The sequence below is a fragment of the Sturnus vulgaris genome, chromosome 2 (genome assembly GCF_052056855.1).
Source record: "Sturnus vulgaris isolate bStuVul1 chromosome 2, bStuVul1.hap1, whole genome shotgun sequence".
Classification (NCBI taxonomy): Eukaryota; Metazoa; Chordata; class Aves; order Passeriformes; family Sturnidae; genus Sturnus; species Sturnus vulgaris.
Window position 1 is genome coordinate 118,268,128 of NC_142244.1, and position 27,956 is coordinate 118,296,083.

At 46.5% G+C, this 27,956-nt stretch overlaps 1 protein-coding gene across 1 annotated transcript; it reads left to right on the top strand.

The window, feature by feature from the left end:
• The first annotated feature begins 766 nt into the window (after window positions 1-766).
• Window positions 767-27,524, top strand: LOC106864103 (trifunctional purine biosynthetic protein adenosine-3-like). The gene is made up of 22 exons (XM_088160543.1): window positions 767-950; window positions 3,429-3,577; window positions 4,346-4,441; window positions 4,846-5,020; window positions 6,574-6,685; window positions 7,154-7,213; window positions 10,047-10,172; window positions 10,694-10,781; window positions 11,570-11,655; window positions 12,134-12,302; window positions 14,874-15,105; window positions 15,865-15,959; window positions 16,500-16,609; window positions 18,586-18,784; window positions 19,488-19,739; window positions 20,329-20,478; window positions 21,465-21,671; window positions 22,378-22,500; window positions 23,335-23,465; window positions 24,870-25,011; window positions 25,778-25,893; window positions 26,405-27,524. The coding sequence occupies exons 2-22, from the start codon at window positions 3,433-3,435 to the stop codon at window positions 26,711-26,713; spliced, it is 3,123 nt and encodes a 1,040-aa protein (XP_088016669.1). The 5' UTR covers window positions 767-950; window positions 3,429-3,432; the 3' UTR covers window positions 26,714-27,524.
• Window positions 27,525-27,956: the final 432 nt, after the last annotated feature.

A 27,956-nucleotide genomic window follows, 5' to 3' on the forward strand; every position in this document is an offset into this window, starting at 1 on the left:
CGACCCCCCTCACTGCCCCTCCTGGCAGGGTCACTGAAGGATTGTTCCTTTCTTAGGCCTCTCCTCCTCCCCTCTGCTTTCCAAAACCAAATAACGATCACGGAAGGATGACAAATCCCACATGAGTGTTTGGGATGGGATGTTCACCCATTTCTTCTGTCCACAAGGACAACCAAGTGTCTCCCCCTCCCTTGCCCAATGCCCAACAGCAGAGAGTCCCTAGGGCAGCGTTCCTGTCTGTGGGAGCAGCAGGAGGGAAGTTTGAGCACTTCTGCAGCCTTGAGAGAGGGGAAGACAGGAATTCTCCTTCCTTTCTTCCTTCCTTCCTTCCTGAAGCCTTGGACCCATCTGGTGATTGTTTCCCTGATGATGCTCAGTTTTGCTTCCATGTTTCCAAAATAAAGCAGAGCACAGGAAACAAATATTAAAAAAGACAAGATCAACAAGTGACAAAACTGTTTAAGTTTTTTCTAGCATAGCTTTTGTCTCCATCTCTGAGGTCCTTCCCCTTGCAGGAGATATCAAATTGATCTTGAACTCTTGAATGGGGTCTGAGTGACAAGCTCAGCTGTGTGAAATGTTGTACCTGTTTTTGTTTGGTTTTTTTTCTCTAGGGCTGAATCCCATTCCCGTGCTCAGTCGGGCTGTTGGGAGGAGCTGTTTGTGTTTCTAACGAAGGAAGATGAAGAGGAGGAGGAGGGCCCACGGTGCTGAGGGTGTGGGGATGACTGGAAGGGTGGGAGGCACTGAGGGGATGCTGCTGGGGATGCTGCGGTGAGGGTGGAGGATCGAGGGGGACAGGGGAGCTGCAGGTCTGGCTGCCTCCTCCACTCCCTTATCCTTGGCTTTAGGAGAGCAGAAATCATTTGGATCTGAAGCAGGAACTGGAGGAAGATCCTTCAAGAAGACTCCTCAGCCTTTTGTGCGGGCACACAGCAGGGTCTGACACGGTAAGGGAAAAGAATTCCAGTGAGACATCCCTGTCCACAGCCTTTCCTCCAGCACCAGGGGTCCTTGCAGCTCTCTTTTCCTCCAGCATGCTCTGTTCCCCTCTCCAGCCTTCCCTCCCCGACCAACTCACTCACCAAATTTCCTCTCTCCCAGCACGCTTTTGCTTGGCTTTGCGATAAACATCCTTAGTGTCCTCACTGGGAGGTGGAATGGAAAAGTGAATTTTTCCCAAAGGACTGGAGGCACTGCCTTCTTTCACTCTCTTCCCAGTTCGGAACTTTAATTCATTCTGCTTTAGAAAACTTAATGGAATTGTGAGATTATTGGCAGGGGAGGGGGGGTGTGGAATTGCTTTTAGAACCACTTTCCTTTTTTTTGATAACTGTTGTACCATACTGGAGAGAATGTTGGTGCCTTTGTTAGAGACAGAGCAGTTGTAACTCCACACTCACAGTCAATTCCAGCGATTATTTCTCAGGCAGGGACAAAAGGAAGGACAAAGCCTGACACTCTGGGTTGTTACCCAACATAAAGGCTAGGAAAAGTCTTTTGCAAGGAAATCAGTCCGGCCCTGGTAGAGCATTAAACACATGCTCTGTGTTTATACACCTAGAGCACAACAGCTAAAATTTCAAATCAAATAACCCCCAAAATTCTGCAGTTCCCAAGGCCGGGCTGTGAGAATTCCTGACATTGAACTTGGGCAATTCAAGAACGATGAAATACAGAGAGTTCAAGAGCATTTTGTAGTGAGTTAAGGCAGTGCAATCCTGTCTCTGGAGCCCCAAGCACGATTCTTGGTGTATCACAATTCTGGGAACATCTCGCCTGGAATTTTCTCCCTCAGTGTCACAATTTAGCTCCCATTTGTCTCTGGAAGATGTGCAATGAATTAAACCCAAGGGTTGTGATTCCTTGGGAGAAGGCAGCAGGACTTGCTGTGGTTCCTTTAATTTATGATTTCTCTCCTGAGTAAGGACTGGTTTCTCCATTAGCACCTCCCTTAAAGGTCACATTCTGGGGTGCATTTTTCTCTCTGACATTTGTCCACACGCAGCACATAGAAATTAAGTTTGCAGATGTGACCTATGATAACATTTCTGAGATAAATCAAAACTCATCTGCCACGAAATATTGCTGAGGAATATGAAATGAAATGTCAGTGTGCCAGTGAGATGAACAGTTGTCTTTTATTGAATGTGCTGCTCTGCTGAAGTGTCCTCCCAGCAATTGTCAGTGGATAAAGTCTGTCCTGAAATCTGCCTTTGCCATTTATTGCTGAGAATGTTTGCACTCTTAAAAGCTTCTAGACTGACCACAGCATTCAGAATGAAATCTATTTATTAAATAGGAACGGGAGCTGTACTCCTTATTTTTGCATATTTATTTATTATTTATTTATATAATTTTATATAAATCATATAAATAGAATTATTTTAAATATATTAACGAATATGTTTATAAAATAAACGTTATATTTATATAAAATATAAATATTACAAATGTATTCATTATGTAGTTATTCATTGCCTATTTCTGTCTTATATATTTGATTATCATTTGCTTATTTTATATATCTATTTCTTTTTATTTGTTTAGAAATAAATGCATATATAACATATCAAATATATAAAAATCTATTTTTAGAGTATTTGTATGACCCCCAGCAGAACTCTGCATTTCACCTGAGGCTGGAGAAGCTTCCAGAATTAAATGATAGAACTGGGATCATGGGGGTGTGGTTTGAATAAAAGTGTGTGATATCACATGGTGGAAAACTTAGAACTTAAGGTTTTAAAATATTGTAATATATAGGAAGAGAGATGGAGGTTTTAAGACAAAAGCTAGTCTTTCTTCTTCACCTTCTCTCCATGAGTTTGGGTAATATTGTGTAATTAAGTAAAAAAGTCCCTATTGCAAGCCACGAGTGGTTAGTTATGAAGTTAAAAGTAAAAATAATTGAAGTTGCATTTCATAATTAGACAGTTTACCCTTAAAATGCCTTGTAAAAAAGAAAGACTAATTTTTGAATTTAACCTAAATAGTGGGAAACTTAGAGTTTAAGGTTTTAGAATATAGTAATATATAGAAAACAAGATTGAGGTTCCAAGGTGGAGGTTTCTTTCTTCTTCACCTTCTTCTCCACAGGTTTGGGTGATATTTTGTGTTTGGATAGAAAAATCCACATTGTGGGTCACACGTGGTTGGTTATTGGGTTTTAAAGGTAAAAATAATTTAGGTGTCATTTCTTTATTGGACAGTTTGGGCTTAAAAGGTCTTGTAGAGAGAGATGGGGCTCCATTTTCAGTTTGTCAGCTTGAAGTGCTGCAGCACTCACTGTAATATAGATAAGAATTAATAAACACCTGAGTCCAAACATGAAATACCATCTGTGAAGCTTTTAATCCCGACTGTGGCAAAGAAGAAAATAAAAAGTTCAGAGTCAGTGGTGCTGCAAGGGCTGCTGTGCTCCCCAGGGCCATGGCTGAGCGCGTGCTGGTGATCGGCAGTGGAGGCAGGGAGCACGCCCTGGCCTGGAAGTTGGCTCAGTCCCCACATGTCAAACACGTGTTTGTGGCTCCAGGAAATGCAGGGACAGCTGACAATGGAAAAATCTCCAATTCAGGTAAATCCAATCCAAAAATCTCCAATCCAAGCCGTCAGCGCTGTAGCAACTGAGACAAAGCTACTGGGGAGGTTACAACAACCAGTAACTCCAGTTGTTTGTCCTTTGCTGGTGTCACAAATGGTTGAAGGCCCAGATTTGTTTTTTATTCTGTGTTTTGTTTCTGAATGTCAGAGCTGCCTCCTCAACCATCCTGCTGTATTTATTTTTTTGCCTTGCTGTTTAACCTAGTGAGGCTTATATGTGTTCCTGTATTCCCACACCTCATCTCTTCCACTTTGGTGCTTGAATTCAGTGACCAATTCCAGCGAAACTTAACCCAGGAACAGAAGGCTCAAAGTTCTTAATTCTGAATTGAAAACCTCTGTGTCTGCCCAGGCTGCTCAGCAAAATTTAGCTGCATCATCCAATGCTTTGAATAAACCTTTTCTCAACTGTTAAAATGAAGTTTCTTTCCATACCTCACGTTTTATTTTTCAAAGTTGCTATTATTGTGAAAAGCAGCTTTGGAAAATATATCATGATTACAGATGGCAAATAAAATAGATTTAATCAATTAGCAGATGTGTGTTAAAAATAGTGGTGCAAATTGGAGTTGTTCCCAGCTCCTTTTGGACTCTGCTATTATTACATTGATATTTCACTTTGCCCTTCGTGGGCTGTTTCATTATTTCAATCACACTTTTAGGGAGATAGAAAAAAGACATTCTCATCTCCTGTCTCTTATTTAGGCTTTCCAGTCATCAGTTGATTATTTTTCCTTTTCAGCTGTATTAGTGAGCAATCACACCATTGTTATCCAGTTCTGCAAAGATCATAACATTGGGCTGGTGTTAGTTGGCCCAGAAGCTCTTTTGGCAGCAGGTAAGTTAATAAGTAAGTTAGTTTTTAAGTAAGTAAGTTAATAAACAAGTTAGAAGTTATTTTCTTCTAACTTGACAGAAAAAATATAGAAATGATATTATAATATAATAAATGAACATGTTAGAATCATATCAAATTATATAATTAGGTTGGCAGGGAAAAATCAGCCCCTTGAATTCTGCTTTCAAATGGGGGTAACTATGAGAGTGCTTAGTAAAGTACAGAGCTGAAGAGCCTAAAAAAACACAGGCTGAGCTGGGTCAGTGGATATTCAGAACCTCATTTTGAGGGTGAAGGAATCATCCGAGACAAAGGCAAGTGTAACAAAAGCCCGATGGGAATTTCCTTTCGTCACACCATGGGAGTCCCCTCGGTGCTCGTGCTGTTTGTGTTCCTGTGCTCAGGGATTGTGGATGACCTGAGGGCAGCAGGAGTTCGGTGCTTTGGGCCCTGTGCCAGGGCAGCCCAGCTGGCATCCAACAGCAGCTCCAGCAAAGCCTTCCTGGAGAGGCACGGGATGCCCACGGCGCGCTGGAGAGCCTTCAGCGACCCCCAGGAAGCCTGCAGGTTCATCACCAGGTAAATGTGCTGCCATGGGCTCCTCTGAGAGTCACCTGTGCCTGTGCCCTTCGCTGGGAACCCCTCAGCTCTTGTTCTTCTGCAGAGGTGCTAATTAATGAGCTCTGCAATTACAGAGCCGTGATGAAGGTGTGGAGATGCTGGAGCCAGGCTGGGACACCTGGGGGTGCTCACCTGGACAGGAGAAGCTGCAGGGAGAGCTCAGAGCCCCTGGCAGGGCCTGAAGGGGCTCCAGGAGAGCTGGAGAGGGACTGGGGACAAGGATGGAGGGACAGCACACAGGGAATGGCTTCAGAGCAGGATTTGATGGGATTTTGGGAATTAGGAATTGTTCCCTGGGATGGAATTCCCAGATTTGCTGTGGCTGCCCCTGGATCCCTGGCAGTGCCCAAGGCCAGGTTGGACATTGGGACAGTGGGAGGTGTCCCTGCCATGGCAGGGGTGGCTCTGGGTGGGATTTGGGGTCCCTCCAGCCCTTTTGTGACTCCACAATTCTGAGGACTGCAGCAGGTTGATTTTTCTGTTCTCAGGTTCCCAGCTCTTCTTTTCCATCTGCTCCTTCAGAATGCTCCATAAGCCATTTATAAGACAAAAAATTGTAATGGAGGAAAATATTTCAACAAATCTTTCTGTTAGTTAAGGGCTAAGAATCATTTTTACCCAGACAGATACCAGCAAAATGCTCTCTGAGGATGATTTAGAAGATTCTGGTCAAATATCCATAATTAAAGGAGAACAGTCTCGTTTCTTTGCCTGTGGCCTCTGTTCCCAGACTTCTTGTCCTTGCTGGCAAGTGCTCCATGTGGGACAAACTTGTGGAACCTGTGGTTTTTTTTGAATAAAACCAATCTTTTCACTGGTTGTGCTCTGTAAAAACACCCAGTTTATGTTGCTGCCACACAGAGGTGAGGCCAACACCTTCTCTGTCACCAAGGGCAAGGCTCCAAAACTGTCCCAGGGGTGCACAGCAAGAAGGGGAGCCTGGTGGGAGCCTGTGTGGAACAAACTGGGCTGAGGTTTAACCTTCTAGAAATCATAGTGTGGAAAGGAGAGTGAGGGGTTCTTTCAGGAAACAGGAAATTTGTGTTCAAAATTCAAATGTCATTTTATTTGTGTGGTAAATGTGATTTGTGCTAATTAAATTGTAACTAGATTAGGAAAATTGTACTGATATCAATAGAAAATAATTGTTAAAAAGCAAAAAAAGAAAAGGAAATGGGTGAGAAGAAGCTGATGGGATTTTCCAGATGTTAGAAGGGAGTAGTAGAAGGATGTAGGTTTGATAAGCAGCATCTAGAGATAAATGAAGCAAATATAACATCATTCATGACATTTGCCTATTCACAAGCCAAAGGATGACTGGATAAAATTAAAACACATTCATTAACAGGGTGATGCTTTGTTCTTTTTTTAACTTCTGGCTTTGGTTCGTGTTGCAGAGCAAGTGGGGAAATTGTGGAGGTACAGTGGGAGTGTGGGGGAGCCAAGGGATGATTTCCCTGCATTCCCTGGATGCAGTGGGGATGTCTGAGCCCCCTGTGCTTCCCTTACAGCACAGATTTCCCTGCACGGGTGGTCAGGGCACGGGCTCCAGCAGCCAGGACAGAAGTGACCATTGCAGGCAGCAAGGAGGAAGCCTGCAGAGCTGTCCAGGACATCATGCAGGTGCACAAATCCTTCATGAATCCCTGCCACTCCAAGGCTGGCTGTTCTGTACTCTGGGAGTTTGTAATTCCAGCTACAGGAGTTTTGGGAGAAATTTGTTCATTCCACTCAAGAGTTTCCCCTGGGTCTCCTCAGATTCCTCCTGTGTGCCCCAGGCAGGGCTGGGAGCTTTTGTGACTTGACTTGAATTGTGAATTCCAGCCTCGAGTCCCACTTCTCTGCCCCTCCAAATTGTCATTGTTCCTTGTCTCCCAATTTTCCTTATCTCCTTGATAAGGAGTCTTTCAGTGTTGCCTCCTTCTGTCCAAATGAAATTCCATTGGCTTTCCCCACTGGCATTCAAGCAAGCTGGCACTTCTCATAAACATTGGGGTTTTTTTTTGTTCAAAGAAAATGAAGAGAGGGTTTAGGCAGTGGATTCGTGTCTGCTCACTGGGGATTTGTTTTGTTTTGTTCTGCTTTTTGCAGGACAGAATGTTTGGAGAGATGGTTGTTATTGAAGAACTGCTCCAAGGGGAAGAACTTTCTGTATGTGACTGATGGTGTGATGTTGTGCTTTTACTCTTTGGCATTATTGCTGTGCTTCTGCATAAACACCCAAGTTTATTGTTTCAAATTTCAATTTTTTTTTTTTGTTTTATTTGCACTTTGGGAAATGCATATCTATTGCATATATATAATGTGTATCTATTGCATGTTTACAACATGCAATCTAAGCCCTGTGTCATGCTAACCAATGCATGTTGTCAGCAGATTTTCCTTCTACATTAACAATGACATTGCATTTATAGTGATTATTTTAGGGTGAAAATGTGGGTTTTTTTTTTCCCTAAAGTGACCCCAAAACCTGTTTTTATGGACTTGGCCTTGGTAATTCTTGTTACATCCATAACTTTGTGCTAATATTTAGTGTCTCTTTTAGACTATTCACATGCCAGAGCACAGGCATGTATCCATCAAAATCTGATTGATCAAAGGGGAATTATAATGAGAGCCACCATTCCTTTTGGTAATTTAAACATGAGAAAGGAACAATTCATCCTTCAGGTCAGTGGGCTTGCAGCAGAATCAACGGATCCCATTGGATCCTGAGAAATGTTTGACTCCCAGCCCCTGGCACAGGGTGCCCAGAGAGTTTGTGGATTGTCCTGGATCCTGGCAGTGCCCAAGGCCAAGTTGGACACTGGGACAGTGGGAGGTGTCCCTGCCATGGCAGGAGTGGCTCTGATGCCCTGAGGAGCTGGAACAGACACAGAGTTCAGGAGAATAAAATGTGCATTTATTGTGAGGCCTACAAAAGCCACAGCCCAGCAATATCAGTGCCACAGTCCTGGCCCCTGCCTGGATGGCTCCAAGATGGAAGGAAAGGAGGGGGTTGGTCACAAAATCTCACATTTTTATAGGTTCTGGTTAATTTGCATGAACCCACCCTCCACCTTTCCACGGAGTTTGTGCTTAGAGCCTGAAGTGTGGAGAAACTGTCCTTGAGTTCTTAACTAGAATAGGAACTGGTTTGTCTTCATCACTGTTATAAATGAGAGACACAAATCTCGATATTCAGCAAAATTTAGATTGCTTTATTTGATATAGAAAGGGCAAGCAGTGCTGGGGAACGTGAGGGGTCACTGCCCACTCCACGCTCCACCCAACCTTGGTTTGCAGCCTCTTCTTATACTGGGGTTCCTTGTTGTCCACAAATTCACAAAGCCTTTGGGTGATAATCAGTCACAGATTGCCATCTGGTCCTTGGAGATGACCACCAGAGGAGTTCTGGGAGTCTGGTTTTTGGGATAGGCAGTATTGATCAGACAAAGGCAGGAAGGGCTTTTTGGGAAATCCGATTTTGCAAGCTGGTAGCTGATACAACTTATTTGAAAAAAATAACATAATATAATGTAACATAATACAACATAATATAACATAACAAGGTGATTTTAAACAGAATGATTTTATCATATAATTTCCTTTATTTAGTGTCCATGCTTCACTTCAGAGCTTAGTATTCTGGTTTATACAAACCCCAATGCTTTTGTGATTAACACCAATCTTTTATCAATTATCACAATCACCCTAGCACATCAGAAAAGCACATCCAAGGAGAACAGGAAAACTTAAAACTAAAGGCATCATTTCCCCCCTTTTTGTGGCACTGATATTGCTGGGGTGTGGCTTTTGTAGGCCTCACAATAAATACCCATTTTATTTTCCTGAACTCTGTGTGCAGCCTCTGTTCCAGCTCCTCAGGCCATCAGCACTGGCTGGGTTTAACCTCCTTTGCTCTCTGGTTTTGCAGTTTCTGCATGGAGCTGTCAGGAAAATTAATCCCCAAACACCAGAGGTTTTATGTCCAAAAAGGAGACAGAGGAGTCCTTTTTGCTTTATTGGAATAAAGGCAGAGGCCATGGGACATTCCCCTGGCATCTCTCCAATTTTTGGAGGCCTCACCTCGTTTTATCCCAATTTCCCATCCACATTTCCCTCTCTCTTTCCCCATGGGCTGAGGTCCTTGAGAGGCACAGACTTCCCTAAGATTCCCCTCTAATGTACAACCCTCCCTTTTCATTTTTAATTCTTATAGAATTACTGTTTTTTCCCCATTGCTACTTTCATCTTTCAATATCCAATTTCATTGATCAGCAGCCCCACAGTTTGTTTGTAAAGGCAAATCTCTTTATTTCCATTATCAATCAGTGCAATCCATCCCATTGTTTCTTTTCTCTCTCAGTGCTGGATTTATCTCCCAGCAGATCCCCAGCTCGTTTGGAAAGACAAATTCAACATTGCTCTGAGAGCCGTGCCCAGCAGTGCTGAACCTGTGCCAGGCTGCTGGCCCTGGCCACTGTCACCATTGTCACCATTGTCACCATTGTCACCACTCTCTCCACTGTCACCATTGTCACCATTGTCACCATTGTCACCATTTTCACCATTGTCACCATTGTCACCATTGCCCTGTGTGTGTCATTGCTGTACTGGTGCCAGGCTGCTGGCCCCGGCCATTGTCACCATTGTCCCCCCTGTCCCCCCTGTCCCCATTGTCCCCGCTGTCCCCACTGTCCCCATTGTCCCCCCTGTCCCCGCTGTCCCCCCTGTCCCCATTGTCCCCCCTGTCCCCTCTGTCCCCTCTGTCCCCACTGTCCCCCCTGTCCCCACTGTCCCCACTGTCCCCTCTGTCCCTCCTGTCCCCTCTGTCCCCACTGTCCCCACTGTCCCCCCTGTCCCCACTGTCCCCATTGTCCCCCCTGTCCCCTCTGTCCCCTCTGTCCCCACTGTCCCCCCTGTCCCCACTGTCCCCACTGTCCCCCTGTCCCCCCTGTCCCCCCTGTCCCCGTTGTCACCGTTGCCCTGTGTGTGTCCCCAGTGCTGCTGTTTCACCGACGGTGTCACCGCGGTCCCCGCGCCCCCGGCCCGGCCCCACAAGCGGCTGCTGGAGGGGGAGCGGGGTCCCCCCACGGCGGGGATGGGAGCCCAGTGCCCCGTGCGCCAGGTACGGCCCCTCTGCCCGCCACGGAAACGGAGCCAGCGCGCTTTGGAAAGGCTTGGGGTGACTTTAATAAAGCTCCAACAGCGCCACTGATTCATATGGAGCCACGGGACAGAACAGTAACTGATCCAAATGGAAATGGGGGCGCTTGTAAAGCGTTAAAATCTGAAAAATAAAAAATAAGAAAATAAAAAATGTAAATAAAAGAAAAATTAAATAACAATAAAATAAAAATAAAATAGAAATAAAATAAAAATAAAATTTAAAAGAAAAATAAAAATATAAAAATTAAAAGTATATTAAAAATGAAAAGTAGAAAGAAAATTAAAATAGAAAAGAAAAAGTTAATAAAAATAGAAATAAAAGAAAAAAGAAAAATATATAGATAAAAAATTAAAAATCATCTCAGGACAGAGGAGTGATGTTTCCATCATCCAGACCCAAGGGAAGAGCAGGGGTTGGGGTGGGACACAGCAAACAGCTCAGTGCAGGTTCCATCCTCAGTGGCTTTGATTTGGTTTCAGGTTCCAGAAGCTCTTCTAGAACAAATCAGGGCTGCAATCCTCCAGCACATCGTGGACAGCTTGAGACAAGAAGGAGCAGCCTATGTAGGTGAGTGAGCACCTGAAAACCAAGGTAAGCCCCCACCCAGGTCACTTCCATTGTCCTTGTGCTTCTCAATTCCAGATGGTATTTGTTTAAAAAAAACCAAACAGCAGCAGCTCATTTTTCATGCAGTGTTAAGCCTCATTTGGTTCAGAGCTCTTTGTTTGGGAGAGAACTTTGGCCTTTTCTCCTTAAAACACCAGGCTTTTATTCAATATTTTAAAATAAAACCGATTTCTTTGCAGTTCAGGGCAGAACATGTACTTCAGTGCTGCTGTACTGCTCACTCCTACTTACAATGACCATTTTTTCCAGCTCTTTGTCCAGAGGCTCTTTTGGCAAAGGCAGGTGGTGCCCACAGGTGTCACTCAGTGCCAGGGGCTGCTGCTGGCACTGAAGGGATCTCAGAGCTCTCAAGAGTTGGGCTCCCACCCACAGCTTCAGTTTCTGCTTTTGGGGCCTTTTTTACAGTGCCTGAGGAAGAGGGGAGTGGGAGTTGAGTAAGAATGGAGTTGGGTACATGATGCCAGAGAACCTTTGCTTTGTGGGGTTTCAAATGTGGTGCCCTGTTCCTCAGGTGGCTGCTCGACACTTTTATGGATTTTTGGGAATTATTGTGACTGGCAGAACTCTTGCTCCTAAAGCCTTCTGATTTGCAGAAATGAATCCCACACTCCAAAATGCTCTGTTTTATTTAAAGCAGTTCTAGAAAGAAAGAAAGAAAGAAAGAAAGAAAGAAAGAGAAAGAAAGAAAAGTTTGAGTTCATTTGCTTGGCTGTGCTCTTTGTGTCCAGGTGTGCTGCAAGCAGGTTTGATGCTGACCAAAGAGGGGGTGAAGATTTTAAACTTTAAATGCCAATTTGGGGATCCCCAGTGTCAGGTGAGTGGAACACACTGGAAAATTAAAGCTGCTCCATTCTTTTATCTCTTACTGTTGTAGTTTATTTCTAGGGAAAGATCTGGATGTGAACATTTTAAACAATAAGGTAACTTAACATTTTGGCTCATCCTGTGAGTTATTAGTTAAAGGCTTTAAGTTAAAATATTGTTCCTCTGATTTTGTGGTTTTTTTGGTTTTGTTTTTTTTTTTTTGTTTGTTTGTTTGTTTTTTTTTTTTAATTGAAGCAGAATGTGAGGGGCCTAAATTCATGTTCCTTCTACATAAGCTCACACTTTGTGTTTCTAAATTTTGGACTGGTGCCAAAAGATGCTGCAAATTAAATGCCCACTCAGCTTTGCCAAACCTACTGGCTTGGCACATACAGATTTTATTCCATCAATTGAATTTTCCCTGAGGTGAATTTCAGCAAGCCAGCAAAATAAACATTAACTTCCACCACTGTGAAAACTTTCTACAGGTAATTCTCCCTCTGCTTAAAAATGATTTTTATGAAGTGATTCAAGCAGCAATTGATGGCAAACTCTGCAGCTGCATGCCAGCCTGGTCAGAGAACAGAACTGCTGTGTGTGTGGTCATGGCCAGCCCAGGATACCCAGGAGACTCTGACAAAGGCATGGAGGTAACAGGTAACTCTGGCAGGTTGTTAATTATTTAATTACTTCCTCACAGGGCTCTGGGCAAGGTGGGCATTGGGATATTCTGTATTTGTGTAGGTATTCAATATTAACTTAGCTATTAGAGACAGGTATTCAATATTCATGTAGGTGTTCAGAATTCATATAGATATTAAATATAGATATTCTATACACATATATTAGATATAGATATTCAATCTTCATATAGATATTTTATATTAATTATTAAATCTTCATATAGATATTAGAAATATATATATTCAATATCCATATAGATATTCAATATTCATAGAGACATTCAATATTTATTTAGATATCAGTAGCATTTGGATATTGGATATAGATATTCAATATTCATACAGATATTCAATATACATTTAGGTATCAATACCATTTGAATACTGGATATTCAGGATTCATACAGAATTCAATATTCACTTAGATATCAATACCATTTGAATATTGGATATAGACATTCAGGATTCATACAGGTATTCAATATTCATTTCCTCTGCTCCAGTACTCCTGGTTCAGGATCTCATGAAGATATTCAGTGTTTAAAAACAGAGGGGGCTGTTGCAGAACCATTTCCTTCCCACTCAGCTCCTGCCCTGCCAGTCCCACCCCAGCACCTCAGCTCCTGGCCAGGGCTCCCAAATTTTGGCAGCTCCCTGGGGAGCCTCCATTGCCTGGGGCCAAGGTCATGCTCTGGTGCCTTGTCCTGGCAGGTTTCTGAGCCCCTGCTTGTTAATCACAAAAAACCAGTCAGATCAATGGAATTCAACCCATTCTTTTATTATCTTCCACTTCAGAGTTTCTTGGGGTTTCTTGGTTTTTGTTCTCTTTTTCACATGCAATCACATATTTTTAGGTGATGCTCACAGAGATGCCCAGAGTTGGACTGGGTGATTGATCCTTGTGTGTCCTTCCAGCTCAGGATATTCTGTGATTCTCTGATTTTAATGGCTTGACAAACTTTTTATTCCGGAGTATTCCTTAAAACAGAATGCAAAGGGCTTGGATTTCCATTGCAGCAAGGCCAGGGGGAGAATCCCTTGAGCTTGCAGCAAGGAGAAAACTGCTTGGTTCTCATTTTCCCAGGTGATGGCAGCAGTTCCTCCTCTTCCCTTCTCCTTCCCTCGAAACAGGAATCTAAAAAAACTCCAAACCTTGACCAGTTTTGCTTCCCTGTGTCAGACCAGCCCCCTGTGAGTGTTTGTGGAGCACCAGTTCCAGATGTTGTAGGGATTTGTGTGGAGTGGGCAGGATGGAATCGTGGGGGAGTGCAGAGGTGACATCAGCATGGATGGTTTAATGTCAGGGAGAGGAGAGAACGTGGCAGGAAATGGCTGTGGATTGTGAATTCCTGCAGGAAAACCCTGCACCAATTATCCACAGTCCCCAAGAGAGCACAGCTATGTCCTGTGCTGGCTCCTGGATCCCATATTTCTGTTCCTGTGGGATTTCTTCCTTTACATTTGGGATGCCCCAGATGTGGGCACGTAGGAGAGAGCCCAGAGGAGGCAGCAGGATGAGCAGAGGGATGGAGCAGCTCTGCTGGGAGGAAAGGCTGGCACAGCTGGGATTGTTCAGCCTGGAGAGGAGAAGCTTTGGGCTGAGCTCAGGGTGGCCTTGCAGGGCCTGAAGGAGCTGCAGGAACCATGGAGAGAGACAATTGCCAAGGGATGGAGGGACAGCACCCAGGGAATGGAGGGACAGCACCCAGGGAATGGAGGGACAGCACACAGGGAATGGCCTCAAACTGAAAAATTACAGATTTAGATCAGATATTAGGAAAAAATTCCTCCTTGGGAGGGTGGGCAGGGCTGGCACAGGGTGCCCAGATTTGCTGTGGCTGCCCCTGGATCCCTGGAATGTTCAGTTCCAGGTTGGACATTGGGACAGTGGGAGGTGTCCCTGCCATGGCAGGGGTGGCTCTGAGTGGGATTTAAGGTCCCTCCCAGCCCAAACCAGTCTGGAATTCCAGAAGGAGATTCCTGGGGCCAGAGCAGTGGATGCCTTTCATTGTTGATGCTATTTCTCAGAAAAAAAGCAAAGGTGAATACTTCTGTTATTCTCCCTTGACTGAATAAAGGACTTCAATCTTCAGTGTTTTGTCCACAGAAGGTAATGGATCCGGGGAAAGGTCTGGAAAACACATCCTGGGAGGAGCAGCTGAGGGGAGCTGGGAAAGGGGAGAAAAGGAGGCTCAGGGGGGACCTTGTGGCTCTGCACAAGTCCCTGCCAGGAGGGGCAGGCAAAGGAGGAGAGGAAATGGCCTCAAATTGCAGCAGGGCAGGCTCAGGGTGGAGATTGGCAAAGAAAATTTCCCTGGCAGAGTGGTCAGGCCTTGGGATGAGCTGCCCAGGGAGGTTTGCAGTCACTGTCTGTGGGAGTGTTCAGGAGCAGGCTGGATGTGGCCCTTGGGGACAGGGTTTGGGGGATGCTGCTGGCACTGGGGTGGCACTGGCTGATCCTGAGGGGCTCTTCCCACCCTGATTCTGAGATTGACAACAGAGAATCGATTCAAAATCCTCAGAGAATTCCCTTTTGTTTTTGCAGGGCTTCTGCAAGCCAAGGCCTTGGGGCTGCAGGTGTTCCACGGGGGCACAGCACTGAAGGATGGCAGGGTGGTGACAAGTGGTGGCAGAGTCCTGTCCATCACTGCTGTCAAGCAGGACCTGATGGAAGCCCTGGGAGAAGCCAACAGGGGTGTGGCCACCATCCACTTCCAGGGGGCCACCTTCAGGAGGGACATTGGGCACCGGGGCCTGCAGCTGCTCCAGCAGCCCCTGTACGTGAGCACTGGCACAGCAGCCCAGATGTTCCTGCCTGCCTGGGAGCTTTGGGCAAACCTCTGGGTGCCTCTTGGGCACCCACACTGCTGGGTTATGTTCTTCTTTAAAAAGCCAAGCAAGTTCATAGTTGCTGTAAAGTTATTTATTGCAGAAGCACATCAGTCTCAAAGGCAAAAACAAAGCAAAGCAATGGCAAAGCTGCAGTGGCAAAATGCAATGGCATAAAGCCATGGCACAGAGCACCAGCTCTGCCTAATTAATGTTCTTTTATAGAAACTTTCCAACTAGCTAAAACACAGACTCAGACCACTACTTCTTAACCTATTAAAATTTTAGTTTCTTAGCACACCAGGCTACATATAAACTATGTTCATGGCCTATCTTGTTCTAACTGTAAAATGTCAGCAATATTCTTAACTCTAACTCTATTATGTCTAAAGCTAAGTTCTTGGAGCCTCTAAGAAAACACTAGCATGTTTTTAAACCTTTACTAGAACATGTACTACTTCTCAGGCATCTAAGACCTTTTACTCACTAAAAGCACTTAAAACTTATTCCATTTACTTACTTATTTACTTCATCTATTTACTTACTCATTCCATTCAAAGGCTTTAATTCAATCTTTGCACTCTGATTTCTCTCTGAAGAAATCAGAGACACTCCTGACTGACTGACTCCAACATTGCCCTCACATCTGGGCTGTCTCTGCTGAGCCCTGCAGAAAGGATCAGCAGCAGCTCCTTCCCTCCCCACAGAACCCTGATGTACAAGGACAGACACGTGGGAGCTGAAACCAGGGAGGTTTTGAGGCACCTGCCACAAACATCAGCTGTGAGAGGCACCAGGGCAGGTAGGATTGGGAAGAATCTGGGAATTGCCTCAGAATATTGGGTTCTTTTCTCCCTGCAGGGTGGGCAGTGCACTCATGGCATTGAACCTGAGCTTGGGAAACTGGGCTGGCATCAGCACAAACAGAGAAAATTCATTTCTTTCTTATCACTCTTCTTATGATTAATTAACAAATGCCTGCCTTGCCATGGAGTTGATTGTGCTTCTTAGAGGTGCAGAATGGAGAGGAATATAATGGAAATAAATAAAATAATAAAATCACTAATAAATAAATAAAATAATTGGAGAAAAGGAGGCTCAGGGGGGACCTTGTGGCTCTGCACAAGGAGGGGCAGGGAGGGGGAACAGGGACAGGAGGAGAGGGAACGGCCTCAGGCTGGGCCAGGGCAGGCTCAGCTTGGACAGCAGCAGGAATTTCCCCATGGAAAGGGAGCTCAGGCCTTGGCAGGGGCTGGGAGGGCTTTTCCAACCTTTTCTTGGTGAGAGTTTTGGGTGTTTTTCTTCCCCAGAAATCCAATCTGTGCCATGTTTGTACTTGCAGGAGGTCTCTCAGAAGGAGGAGGTTTTGCTGCTTTCTTTGACCTGAAGGCATCTGGTTACCACGATCCCATCCTGGTGTCCCAGACCAGGGGCCTTGGACCCAAACTGCAGGTGAGTGGCAGCTGATGTCACCTGCCAGGGCTGTTTCAGTGCCACCATCTGTACCCACCCTCCTGAGCCCTGCAGACACTCCTGAGTCCACTGCACTGGGCACCTGAACCTTGTAAATGGTTATTTGTGCAAGGCCTTGCCATGCTTAATTGAGGATGTGGATATTTTGTGGTGAAATTTTAATAACCCGAAATTGAGCTGAAAACCTGAGGCACTAAAACCCAGAATTTCTGCTATAAACCAGAGGGTGCATTGGCTTTGTGTGGAGGAGCACAGGGAGTTGTTGAAATGAGAACTGGCAGACTCAGCCTAATAAATTGTGTGTGGAGAGGGAGAAGAGGAACCTCTGTCAGGGCACTGGGAAAAGGAAAGATAAAGGAAATAAACGTTAAAGAAGCCAAGAAATAAAGAAATTTAATTAGCCAAGAACTGAAGAAGCTGAATTGGGAATATATTTATTTAGTGAATTGGGATAAGTTGAGCCAGGGATATATTTATGTATTGAATCAGGATAAGTTGCCCTGGGGATTTATTTGTATATTAAATCAGAAGGTTTTCAGCCATCAGGAGAGTGGAGATCTGAAACTCCTTTCACTGCCAAGCACAGCAATGTCCCTTGGTTCAAATGGTTTCTGCCTTTAATGCCAGGGCTAACAAACAGCAGGAGACTGAGCAGAATCATCCTGAAGGTCTTTTACAGTCTCACATCCTCACACACCTCTGAGCATGAAAAAGTGATTGGTGCTGGCTCTTGTGAGTCTTTGTTCCAAGTGCTTGGCACAGAGACATTCCCAGCTGTGTTTCCACAGCTGTTCCCAAGGTTCCTCCTTGGCCAAGGGAAGCTTGGCCTGGATTGTTCCTGGAGCAGTGGGAGGGAGGTGCTGTCATGCAGCAGAGGCTGTGGGATCCCAGTTTCCACAGCATTCCTAAACCCAGCAGCCAGGGAAATCAGTCAGGAATCCGAGCCCAGGCTTTGTTTGGGTGCTGCTCCCTCCCCATTTGGAATCCAGTGATGTTTATCCACGTTTTCCCCTTGCCCATCCTTCTGTCCTGGGCTTTTCTGCACATACAGAACTGTGTCAGTAAAAGGCACCTCCTTGAAAATTTATTCACTGATGGTTTTTTGCACCCTAAATAATTGTCTGGTGTTATAATCCTGTGATCCCTGTGTAACCTTTGTCCCTTGGCAGCCCTGTGAGCTGGGCAGGACACTCCAGGGTCCCCCTGAGAGCTGGAAATGTCATGGGAGCCACAACCTGACCCAGGGCTCATTACCTGGGAAATGCAAACAATGAAGACTTCTAAAACCAAACAGCAACTTCCCTGAGAGAAATATCTGTGCTTTATCAAACACCTGCCTGAAGGGCCTGAAGGGGCTCCAGGAGAGCTGGAGAGGGACTGGGGACAAGGATGGAGGGACAGCACACAGGGAATGGCTTCAAAGCAGGATTTGATGGGATTTTGGGAATTAGGAATTGTTCCATGGGATGGGATGGAATTCCCAGAGCAGCTGTGGCTGCCCCTGGATCCCTGGAATGTTCAGTTCCAGGTTGGACATTGGGACAGTGGGAGGTGTCCCTGCCATGGCAGGGCTGGCACTGGGGGGGCTTTAAGGTCCCTCCTAACCCAAATCATTCCATGATTCTGTGATAATATTCCAAAAAACAAACAAACAAACAAAATCTCAAAATTACAATTTCTAGGTAGCTATGGCTGGAATTCGAACTAATATAAAAAAAAGCAAAATATATTTTTCTGTTTGGTCTGCAAGAAAATGAGCTGTTTTCTCCTGATTTCAACTAGGTAATGTCCTCCATTATGTCCTGTAGTGATTCCACCAGGTTCTGTGACCTGATTCTGTGACTCCACCAGGTTCTGTCCTGCAGTGATTCCTTTCAGAGAAAAGAAGGTTTCTGCTGATTTCACGGATTAATAATTGAGTTTTGCCTGTTTCTCATTCCCACCATGTTTTGCAGGTTGCCCAGGTCTGTAAAAGACACGACACCATCGGGCAGGAGCTGGTGGCCCTGTGTGTCAATGACCTCCTGGCCCAGGGGGCTGAGCCCCTCTTCTTCCTCACTCACTTGGCCTGTGGCAAACTCGATGCTGAAGTGATGGAAACCATCAAGGAAGGAATAGCTGAGGCTTGCAGGAGTGCAGGGTGTGCTTTCCTGGGTATGGACCCTCCTCTCCTCTGAGATTTGAAGGTCTGAGGTTGAATTTATCACCAGAAAAATGGACTTGGGGGGGGCGGAGGCAGAATGTGGCCCTGGAAGTGTTGATTTTTGTTTGGTGGAAAAACAGTTGAGAGTTTGTGCTTCAGTTCTTCCTTGTCTGTAAAATGGGTCAGCACAGAAAGATGGGGTTTAGGATCCTTGTTCTTCCTTCTTTATCCCTGAACAAAGGAGAACAGAGCTGGAAGCCTCACACTCTTCAACGTTAATGTTTCCATTCCTTCTCCCATACTCAGGGATGTGCCACGTGAGTACCAGAAATAATAATGACAAAACCACTTCTTCTTTCATGAAGCTTTGTTTCATTGGAGTCTTGAGGTGAAGTAAAAAACCAAGAAGGATTTTAAAACTATATCTGAATGTTTTTATGCTGCGTGTCCCTGGATGTGCTGCTGACTTTGGGAGATGCCATCAATTCCAGTGTATGGTGTTACAATAATGGCTTTGAGCTGAGGGAGGGCAGGGCTGGATGGGATATTGGGAAGGAATTGGGGGGCTGGGAGCAGCCTGGGACAGTGGGAGGTGTCCCTGCCGTGGCAGGGCTGGAATGGATGGGATTTGAGGTCCCACCCAACCCAAACTGGGGTTGTGTGATTCTAAAAGGAACACAAACAGGAGGTGCTGACCGCAGTGTCCCCTTGCAGGTGAGCAGGTGACAGAAGTGGCATCCCCGTGTCCCCCTGGGCACTGTGACCTGGCTGGCTTCGTGGTGGGTGCAGTGGAGAGGGGGCAGAGGCTGCTGGGGCTGCAGAGAGCCCAGGAGGGGGATGTGCTGCTGGGGCTGGGCTCCCCCAGCATCCACGGCCGCGCGTTCGGCGTCGTGCGCAGGATCCTGCTGACATCGTCCCTGCACTGCTCCTCACCAGCCCCGGGCAGCTGTGGGGACACCACTCTGGGTGTGCTGGCCTTCTTCTTCCCATGGGGTCTGCAGGGCCAGCCCGTTCCCATCGGCCTGGCTTAATCAGTCTCTGGGGCTGGGTTGTGTTCACTGCTCTGCAAGTGTGGGCACCACTTCTGCCTCCTTCCCAAGGACTGGGGGAGGATTTGTTCAGGGAAGCATTCCCATGATCTTTGAAACAAATTCATAGAATTCAGCCTGGAGAATGGCTCTGGGAGATCTCAGAACCCCTTCAGTACCCAAAGGGGCTCCAGGACAGCAGGAGAGGGATTTGGGACAAGGAATGGAGGGACAGGACAAGGGGGAATGAGCACAAACTGAAAGAGGAGGAATTTAGGTTGGATATGGGGAGGAATTGTTCCCTGGGAGGGGCTGGGATGGAATTCCCAGATTTGCTGTGGCTGCCCCTGGATCCCTGGAATGTTCAGTTCCAGGTTGGACATTGGGACAGTGGGAGGTGTCCCTGCCATGGCAGGGCTGGCACTGGATGAGCTTTAAGCTCCCAGCTCAAACCATTCTGTGATTTTTTAACTCTAAACCTCTCATGAGGTTTTAAAGAGGACTGAGCTGACTCTGTTTGTTTGCAGGAGATGTTCTGCTGACCCCAGGGAAAATGTTCAGCCCAGCTCTGCTGCCCATCCTTCGCTCGGGGCACGTGAAGGGCTTTGCCCCCACGGCCGAGGGGCTCCTGGGGGGCATCTCCAGGCTCCTGCCCGAGCACCTCAGCGCTGTCCTGGGTAAGTAAAGAACCCGAGATGTTCCTGGGGCACAAAACTCAGGCAAAGCATGGCCTTGACCTTCCAGCTTCAGCTGTGGAACCCTCAGAAATGTCCCTGCAGAAGGGAACAGCCTCAAGTGGGTACTTTCCAAGGGTGCTTTCCAAAACCATTCCTATTCCAAATCACAGCCCCACTCTTTGTTGGAGAAGGGAAATTCCAGAGGAGATTAAAAGCAGCACAGCTCTAGGACAAAAGGTGTTGGAGAAGATTGTGTGTTCCTCAGGACACCTCTCCAAACAAAACATTTTGATCAAATACTGAGGTTTGGTGGGAGAATAAATTTGCATTATTTGCTCCACACACACACACATTTAATGCATTTTTTTGGTAGCTTCCCCACAGAACCTGACATCTGTGAGTAAGGCAGAACTTTTTCTAATGAGGCCAAAACGGGGCCAAGAGTTTAGAAGTTTGAAATAGTAAAGAAAAATGTTCATGTGAGTCTAAAAATACAGTGAGGATGGGGAGGAGGAAAGAAAGGTGTCTGTGTGGGGTTTGTATTTCTCTGGAATGAAAGGAAAGAAAGAAATTTCCAAGGCCAGGTTGGACATTGAGGCTTGGAACACCCTGGGATAGTGGAAGGTGTCCCTGCCCATGGCAGGGCATGGATTGAGGTGGGCTTTATGTCCCCTCAGCTTGGACAGCAGCAGGAATTTCCCCATGGAAAGGGAGCTCAGGCCTTGGCAGGGGCTGCTCAGGGAGCTTTGGAGTGCCCATCCCTGCAGGTGGCACCTGGAGGTGGCACTCAGGGTGCCAAGGTGGCCATGGGGCACAGCTGGGACTGCAGGGGCTGGGAGGGCTTTGCCAGCCTCGGGGATTTGGGGATTCTGTGGCAGAATTGGTGTCTACCAGCTCTTGTGACACATCACTGTCATTGCAGACAGAAAATCATAAATAATAACAAACATTTGTGCTACCCACACACAAATTTCCATCTTTTCCAGATGCTCTCAGCTGGAAGATCCCTGAAATCTTTTGCTGGCTTTACAAGGAGGGGAACCTCTCTGCAGAGGAGATGGCTCAGACCTTTCCCTGTGGGATTGGGGCTGTCTTGGTCGTGCAGAAGGAGCTGGCCCAGCACGTTCTCCAGGACATCCAGAGGCAGCAGGAGGCCTGGCTGATTGGGAAGGTGGTTGTCCCTTGTCACACAGGTGAGCAGGTGTCCTCATGGGACTGAGGAGACTCCCAAAGTTTGTGTAGGTCACACCACTTTCCTGTTGTTTCACTAGGCTGGAGGCTACTGGAAATCTCCACATCCACTTTTCAGTATTAAACAAATGAGAAACGAGTTCTTGTTTCAGAGTGGCAGCACCTGGATAACCCTCCCTGAGGCTTCAGGAAATCCCTGTGCTGCTTCTTCCAAAAATCAGTGGATATTTTACCACACTCATGGTGATCCAGTCCCCCTCCTGTCCAGCCCCTCCAGCTCACACAGATCTGTGGAAAGGTTGAGGTCAGGCCACAGCTTTGTTCAGTCACTTGTGGTGATGGCCAGTCTGAATCCTGGTGTGTCACTGATTGACATCCAGCAGGACATGAACCAAAATCCCTCTGCCAACCCAACAGTTTGGGCAGCCAAAATGTCACCATCAGCATCGGTTTTAGTGTCCTCTTGCAACATGAGAGGTATGAAAGATGGGATTAATCCTTGAGAAGGCCATGGCTGGGCCTTTGTGAGCAGCACAGCTCCTGGGATCTGGGCTGTTCAAGCACTGAATCCCTTTGGAGCTCTGTCTGTGCCAGCAGAAATTCATTGCTGATACAATTTCTTGTTGTTAAAACATTATTAATAAGCTACACAAAGTCAGTTTAGAAGGGAAGGTGAAATCTAACCCTTCCCTCGTGTGTTTGGAGCAGGTTCTCACATTGAAGTGGAGAATCTTGCAGAGGCCCTGCAGCTGCTGAGCAGCAGCAGGGCTGAGATCCAGCCCCAGCCCAGGAGGAGGAAGGTGAAGGTGGCTGTTCTTGTCTCTGGAGCAGGTGAGCTGCCACTTGTGCTGGCACAGAGAATGTCCTCACACAGTTCAGGTGTGCCCACCTGGCTTTTTATTCCATGGAATCTCCTGAACCCTTCAAAGCCCAGGCTTTCACTTCGACTACAAGTCAAGGAGTTGTGCTGCACTGCTTAAAAACCTGAGCTTTAGCTGTGCCCCCACCCTCAGTGCTGTGTGTGGACAAACAGATCTGTGTCCTCACAAAGCTGAGAGCCCCTCCCAGGGCTGTGGGTGCTCACGTGGGTTGGGGTTTATTTCTTTTTTTTTAGGGTCAGGATTAAATGAGTAAGATCGTATTTTTTGTTTGGACTTAGATGTTTATTAGTTTTTATTTATATGACAGTTTCACAAACTGTGAGTTTTACAGCACTGTAAGTTAACAAATTAAAAATGAAGTCCTTTTTTTTTTTTTACAAGGCCTTTTAAGGGTAAACTAATTATGAAATGCTACTTCAATTATTTTTACTTTTAACATAATAACTAACCATTCGTGGCTCACAATGTGGACTTTTTTACTTAATTACACAATATTACCCAAACTCATGGAGAAGGTGAAGAAGAAGCTTTTGTCTTAAAACCTTCATCTTGCATTATATTTAAAACTTTAAATTCTAAGTTTTCCACCATGTGGTATTACACACTTTTATTCAAACTACACCCCCATGATCCCAGTTCTGTCATTCCATTTTGGAAGCTGCTCTACGATCTCAGGTCAAATGGGTTTTTCTCGGGGGTCAGTGCCTGGCAGCACACAAAGTCTGAAATTCTCAGTGCCCAGGGTTCCAATAACGTCCCCCCATCTCTGCTCTGTGCCCTGGAGGCTCTGCCCTGCCTGGGCTCATTGGCTGTGCCCGGGAGCCTGGCAGCTGTGCCCAGCTCGTGGTGCTCATCTCCAGCAGACCGGGGGTGGAGGAGCTGCGCAGTGCTGCCCGTGCTGGGATCCCCACCAGGGTAAGGATTCATCTCCTTCTCCTCCTGATTCCCTGCTGAGCCCGTGGGAGAGCAGGAAATGTTTGCCGAGCATTCAGGTTTCATTTCCCCGTGGATGGAGCACAGAGCTGGGAGCCCTCACTGGGCTCTGGGCAGTGAGTGTTACACCCCAGGGAAGGGATTTAAATGGATGGTTTGGGTCTGACATTGCAGCCCATGAGCCCCAAACTCTGCAAAGAACAGAAATGTGTTGTCTCCTGGGCTTATCCCTCCTTAGAATCACAGAACCCCAGACTGGTTTGGGTTGGGAAGGACCTCAAATCCCCCCCAGTGCCACCCCTGCCATGGCAGGGACACCTCCCACTGTCCCAGTGTCCAACCTGGCCTTGGGCACTGCCAGGGATCCAGGGGCAGCCACAGCAAATCTGGGAATTCCATCCCATCCCAGGGAACAATTCCTAATTCCCAAAATCCCATCAAATCCTGCTTTGAAGCCATTCCCTGGGTGCTGTCCCTCCATCCTTGTCCCCAGTCCCTCTCCAGCTCTCCTGGAGCCCCTTCAGGCCCTGCCAGGGGCTCTGAGCTCTCCCTGCAGCTTCTCCTGTCCAGGCTGAAAACCTGTGTCTCACATTGTGCCCAATCCCTTTCAGTGGCACAAGTTTTCTCCTGTCTGTGGATCACAGAGCAGCTCTTTGGGACAGGAATTTGTTCTGGTTTGTTCCATAAAAACCCCTGGCAAGGACCATGAGCATTGCCTGAGAGCATTCCATGACTTGGGATGTCAAACACAGGAACTCCCCCTTCTGACATCAAGTGGGTTTGAGCAGCTGTTCTTACAGCTGTGCACAGATGGAAATGAACTCTGCTACAGGCTGTCCCTGCATGGAAAGGGTTCAGCAGTTTCTTCAGCTCCTGAGCTGGATTCATGTGACATTTTTTCCTTACTCATCTCTAAAAGAAAAATTGGTATCAAAATTCTCTCACATTTTCACAGGCAAGAGCCCGAAGATTTGGGAGCCCCTTGTTTGAAGGTCCTCAAGAGAGTCAGGAATCACCTGGGGAGCTGAAAATGGGAGGTGGGGTAGAAATAAAGGACTTCCTCCTCCCCTTACTCTGGGGGTCTGGCCAATTGACTCCACCACATCCCCGGGCAGCTCATCCCAGTGCCTGACCACTCTTAGAAGGGACAAATTGTTTCTAATCTCCAATCTGAGCCTGCCCTGGAGCAATTTAGGGCCATTTCCTCTCACCCTTTCACTTGGGACATGGCAGAAAAGACTGAGCCCACCTTACTGCAGCCTCCTTTCAAATCATGGAGTGTCCTGGAGTGAATCCAGTTTGTTCCTCTTTGTTGCCCAAGCAGCTGCCATCAGTCCCACCGAGCTGTTTCCTCCATGTGGCTTTTGTTGTGTTTCGCTGCTGCAGGTGATCGATCACAAATTGTACGGGAGTCGCTCGGAATTCGACAGCACCATCGACAGAGTCCTGGAGGAATTCTCAGTGGAGCTGATCTGTCTGTCAGGATTCAGGAGAGTTTTGTCCAGCCCTTTTCTCCGAAAGTGGAAAGGTAACAATTTAAAAGAGAAACTAAAGCAGGGGTGGTTGACTCACTGTCAGAATTTGTTGTCCTTTGATTAAATCCCTCAGCCCTGCTGGCACTGCTGACATTCCAGCAGGGTGAATCCCTGTGATTCCCTCTGGCAGTGGGATTGTTTTGGGATTCTGCTTCCATTCCCTCTGGCAGTGGGATTGTGTTGGGATTCTGCTCCCATTCCCTCTGGCAGTGGGGCTGTGTTGGGATTCCGGCTGAGGATTGCCAGAGGAAGCCCTCGTGCTGCCTCAGCAGTGACAGAGGGGCAGAATGAGGGCGTGGGGTGGGTCTGTGCCTTCCCCAGGGAAGGGGTTTGATCCCATCCTTTGCCAGGGAGCTGTGCTGGGGAGTCCTGATGAACTCAGCCCCTGCAGTTCCCACCCAGAGAAAAATGGGAGAAAGAGAGATTTATCCATTCCCAGGAGGGATTTCTCCCTGACACAGCTCCAGGTGTGCCCCAAGTGAGTGAGGGGTGAGCAGTGAGTTAACAAAGGGTGATCAGTGAGTTAATAAAGGGTGATCAGTGAGTTAATAAAGGGTGAGCAGTGAATTAGTGCCAGCTCCTGAGGTTTTGCTCAGGAGTTACTCACTGACAGCTTGGACAGGCTCCTTTGGGAATGTTATTGTACCCATGCTCCTGGAAGAGCAGAATTCCCTCAGATCAGAGCTGAAATTAAGTGAAAACAATTAAATTTAAATTATCTTTTTTCCTTTTTTTTCCTCCTTTCATACTTATGCCCAGGGAAAATTTTGAATGCTTCTCCATCACTTTTTCCAATCATCAAGGATGGAAATGCCCATCAAGAGCCCCTGGAAAGTGGATTCAAAGTCGAAGGCTGCACTGTGCATTTCGTCCTGGTGAGTGGCCTCAGAACTGGGAAGTTAGGGAAATTTGGAAGTTAGGAATTTGCTTTTTTTTCTTTTCTTTCTGGGGGCAGAAACAGAGGTAACAGGAATGTGTGGGGAACCTTGGGATTGCTACCAGTAAAAACCAGGAAGATTTGGGATTGCTTCAAGTCCTGTCTTCCTCCCTTGCATTTTGGGGTGGATTTTTCCCATTCCTCCTCCTTCCAGAACGTGCCAGCCCAAATCTCCCCCCAGGGCTGTCCCTCACAGAGCTGTCACCTCTCTGGGGAGGTGGCCCTGGAGCCTCCTGCTCACTCCCAGCCCTGTGCTCCATGTCCATCCCCATCCCTTCCCCAGACCCATCCCCAGCCCTGTGCTCCATGTCCACCCTCAGACCCAGACCCTTCCCCAGCCCTGTGCTCTATGCCCACCCTCAGACCCTTCCCCGTCCCTTTCCCCGTCCCCTTTCCCATCCCCATCCCTTTCCCCTTCCCCGCCGTTCCCGAGCCGTTCCTGCCCTCAGGAGGAGCCGGGCGCCGGGGCCGCGATCCGCCGGGAGCCGCTGCCGGGGGACCCGGAGGCCGCGCTGGAGCAGCGGCTGCAGGAGGCCGAGCTCAGGGCCTTCCCCCTGGCCCTGCAGCTGGTGGCCAGCGGGGCCGTGTGGCTGGGAGCCCACGGCAGAACGTGCTGGAGGAGGGACGGACAGGGACAGGAGGAGCAGCAGGGACAGGAGGGAAAGCAGGGACAGGGACAGGAGGGACAGGAGGGGCCGGGACGAGGAGCGGCCGCGGCGGCGCCTCAGGAGCGTGAGGGGATCTGGGCCGAGCCCTGAGGGCTGAGAAACAACGCTCACCCTTGACAATTTTACACGTTTCATAAGGGATGTTATAAATGAGAGACAAAAGTCTCGATATTCAGCAAAATTTAGATTGCTTTATTTGATATAGAAAGAGCAAGCAGTGCTGGGGAACGTGAGGGGTCACTGCCCACTCCACGCTCCACCCAGCCTTGGTTTGCAGCCTCTTCTTATACTGGGGTTCCTTGTTGTACACAAATTCACAAAGCCTTTGGGTGATAATCAGTCACAGATTGCCATCTGGTCCTTGGAGATGACCACCAGAGAAGTTCTGGGAGTCTGGTTTTTGGGATAGGCAGTATTGATCAGACAAAGGCAGGAAGGGCTTTTTGGGAAATCCGATTTTGCAAGCTGGTAGCTGATACAACTTATTTGAAAAACATAACAGAATATAGCATAATGTAATGTAACATAATACAACATAATATAACATAACAAGGTGATTTTAAACAGAATGATTTAATCATATAATTTCCTTTCTTTAGTGTCCATGCTTCACTTCAGAGCTGAGTATTCTGGTTTATACAAACCTCAATGCTTTTGTGATTAACACCAATCTTTTATCAATTATCACAGGGATAAAAGCGATAATATCCAGCTAGGGGTGCTTGGCAAGCTGCAAAAGCACACCGGTTTGCTTAAAACAATTTTCTTATCTATTTCTTCATTACATTGGTTAAATGCATATTCATGAGGGTCATAGGTATTCAAACATTCCTGTGAGCTTACATGTTCCGTTTTTTTTTTTTTTTTTTTTTTGCTTGGTTTTAACCTTTGACTTGTCTTCATGCCATCCTGTAGATGAAATAAATAGATTTTATTTCTTCTCGAGGCTCTGTTCTGTTTGTTTGACACTTCCTGATAACTGGAGAGTCAGTAGGAAATTTTTCTCTTGGTGTCCTGATGTTATTTTATCATTCAGATAGGATATTCTATAAGTACATTAAGTCATTATCTGTTTCACAGAACTATCTGAGTTATGCTTACCATTGTCAATTAGTTATAAAAGCATTAACTACTTCTGTTAATACACAGCACATAGTCTTAATTTCAATTCTTTGCAAGAGCCAAAACTATATTTATCACACTATAATACATAAACTACACAGGGCCAGAGTATTGGCCATGAAAGCTGACATATTATATCAAAAACAGTTAAAGTTTAAGATTAAAAATTGTACTATAGCAAAATAATTTGCAAAAGTCAATATATAATAGT

Bases quoted from the DNA above. Each gene is read 5' to 3' on its own strand.
- LOC106864103 (XM_088160543.1), top strand. From the start codon at position 3,433: ATGGCTGAGCGCGTGCTGGTGATCGGCAGTGGAGGCAGGGAGCACGCC. The intron at 12,303-14,873 runs GTAACTCTGGCA...TTGTTTTTGCAG, and splicing joins CAAAGGCATGGAGGTAACAG to GGCTTCTGCAAGCCAAGGCC. The intron at 25,894-26,404 runs GTGAGTGGCCTC...TCCTGCCCTCAG, and splicing joins GCACTGTGCATTTCGTCCTG to GAGGAGCCGGGCGCCGGGGC.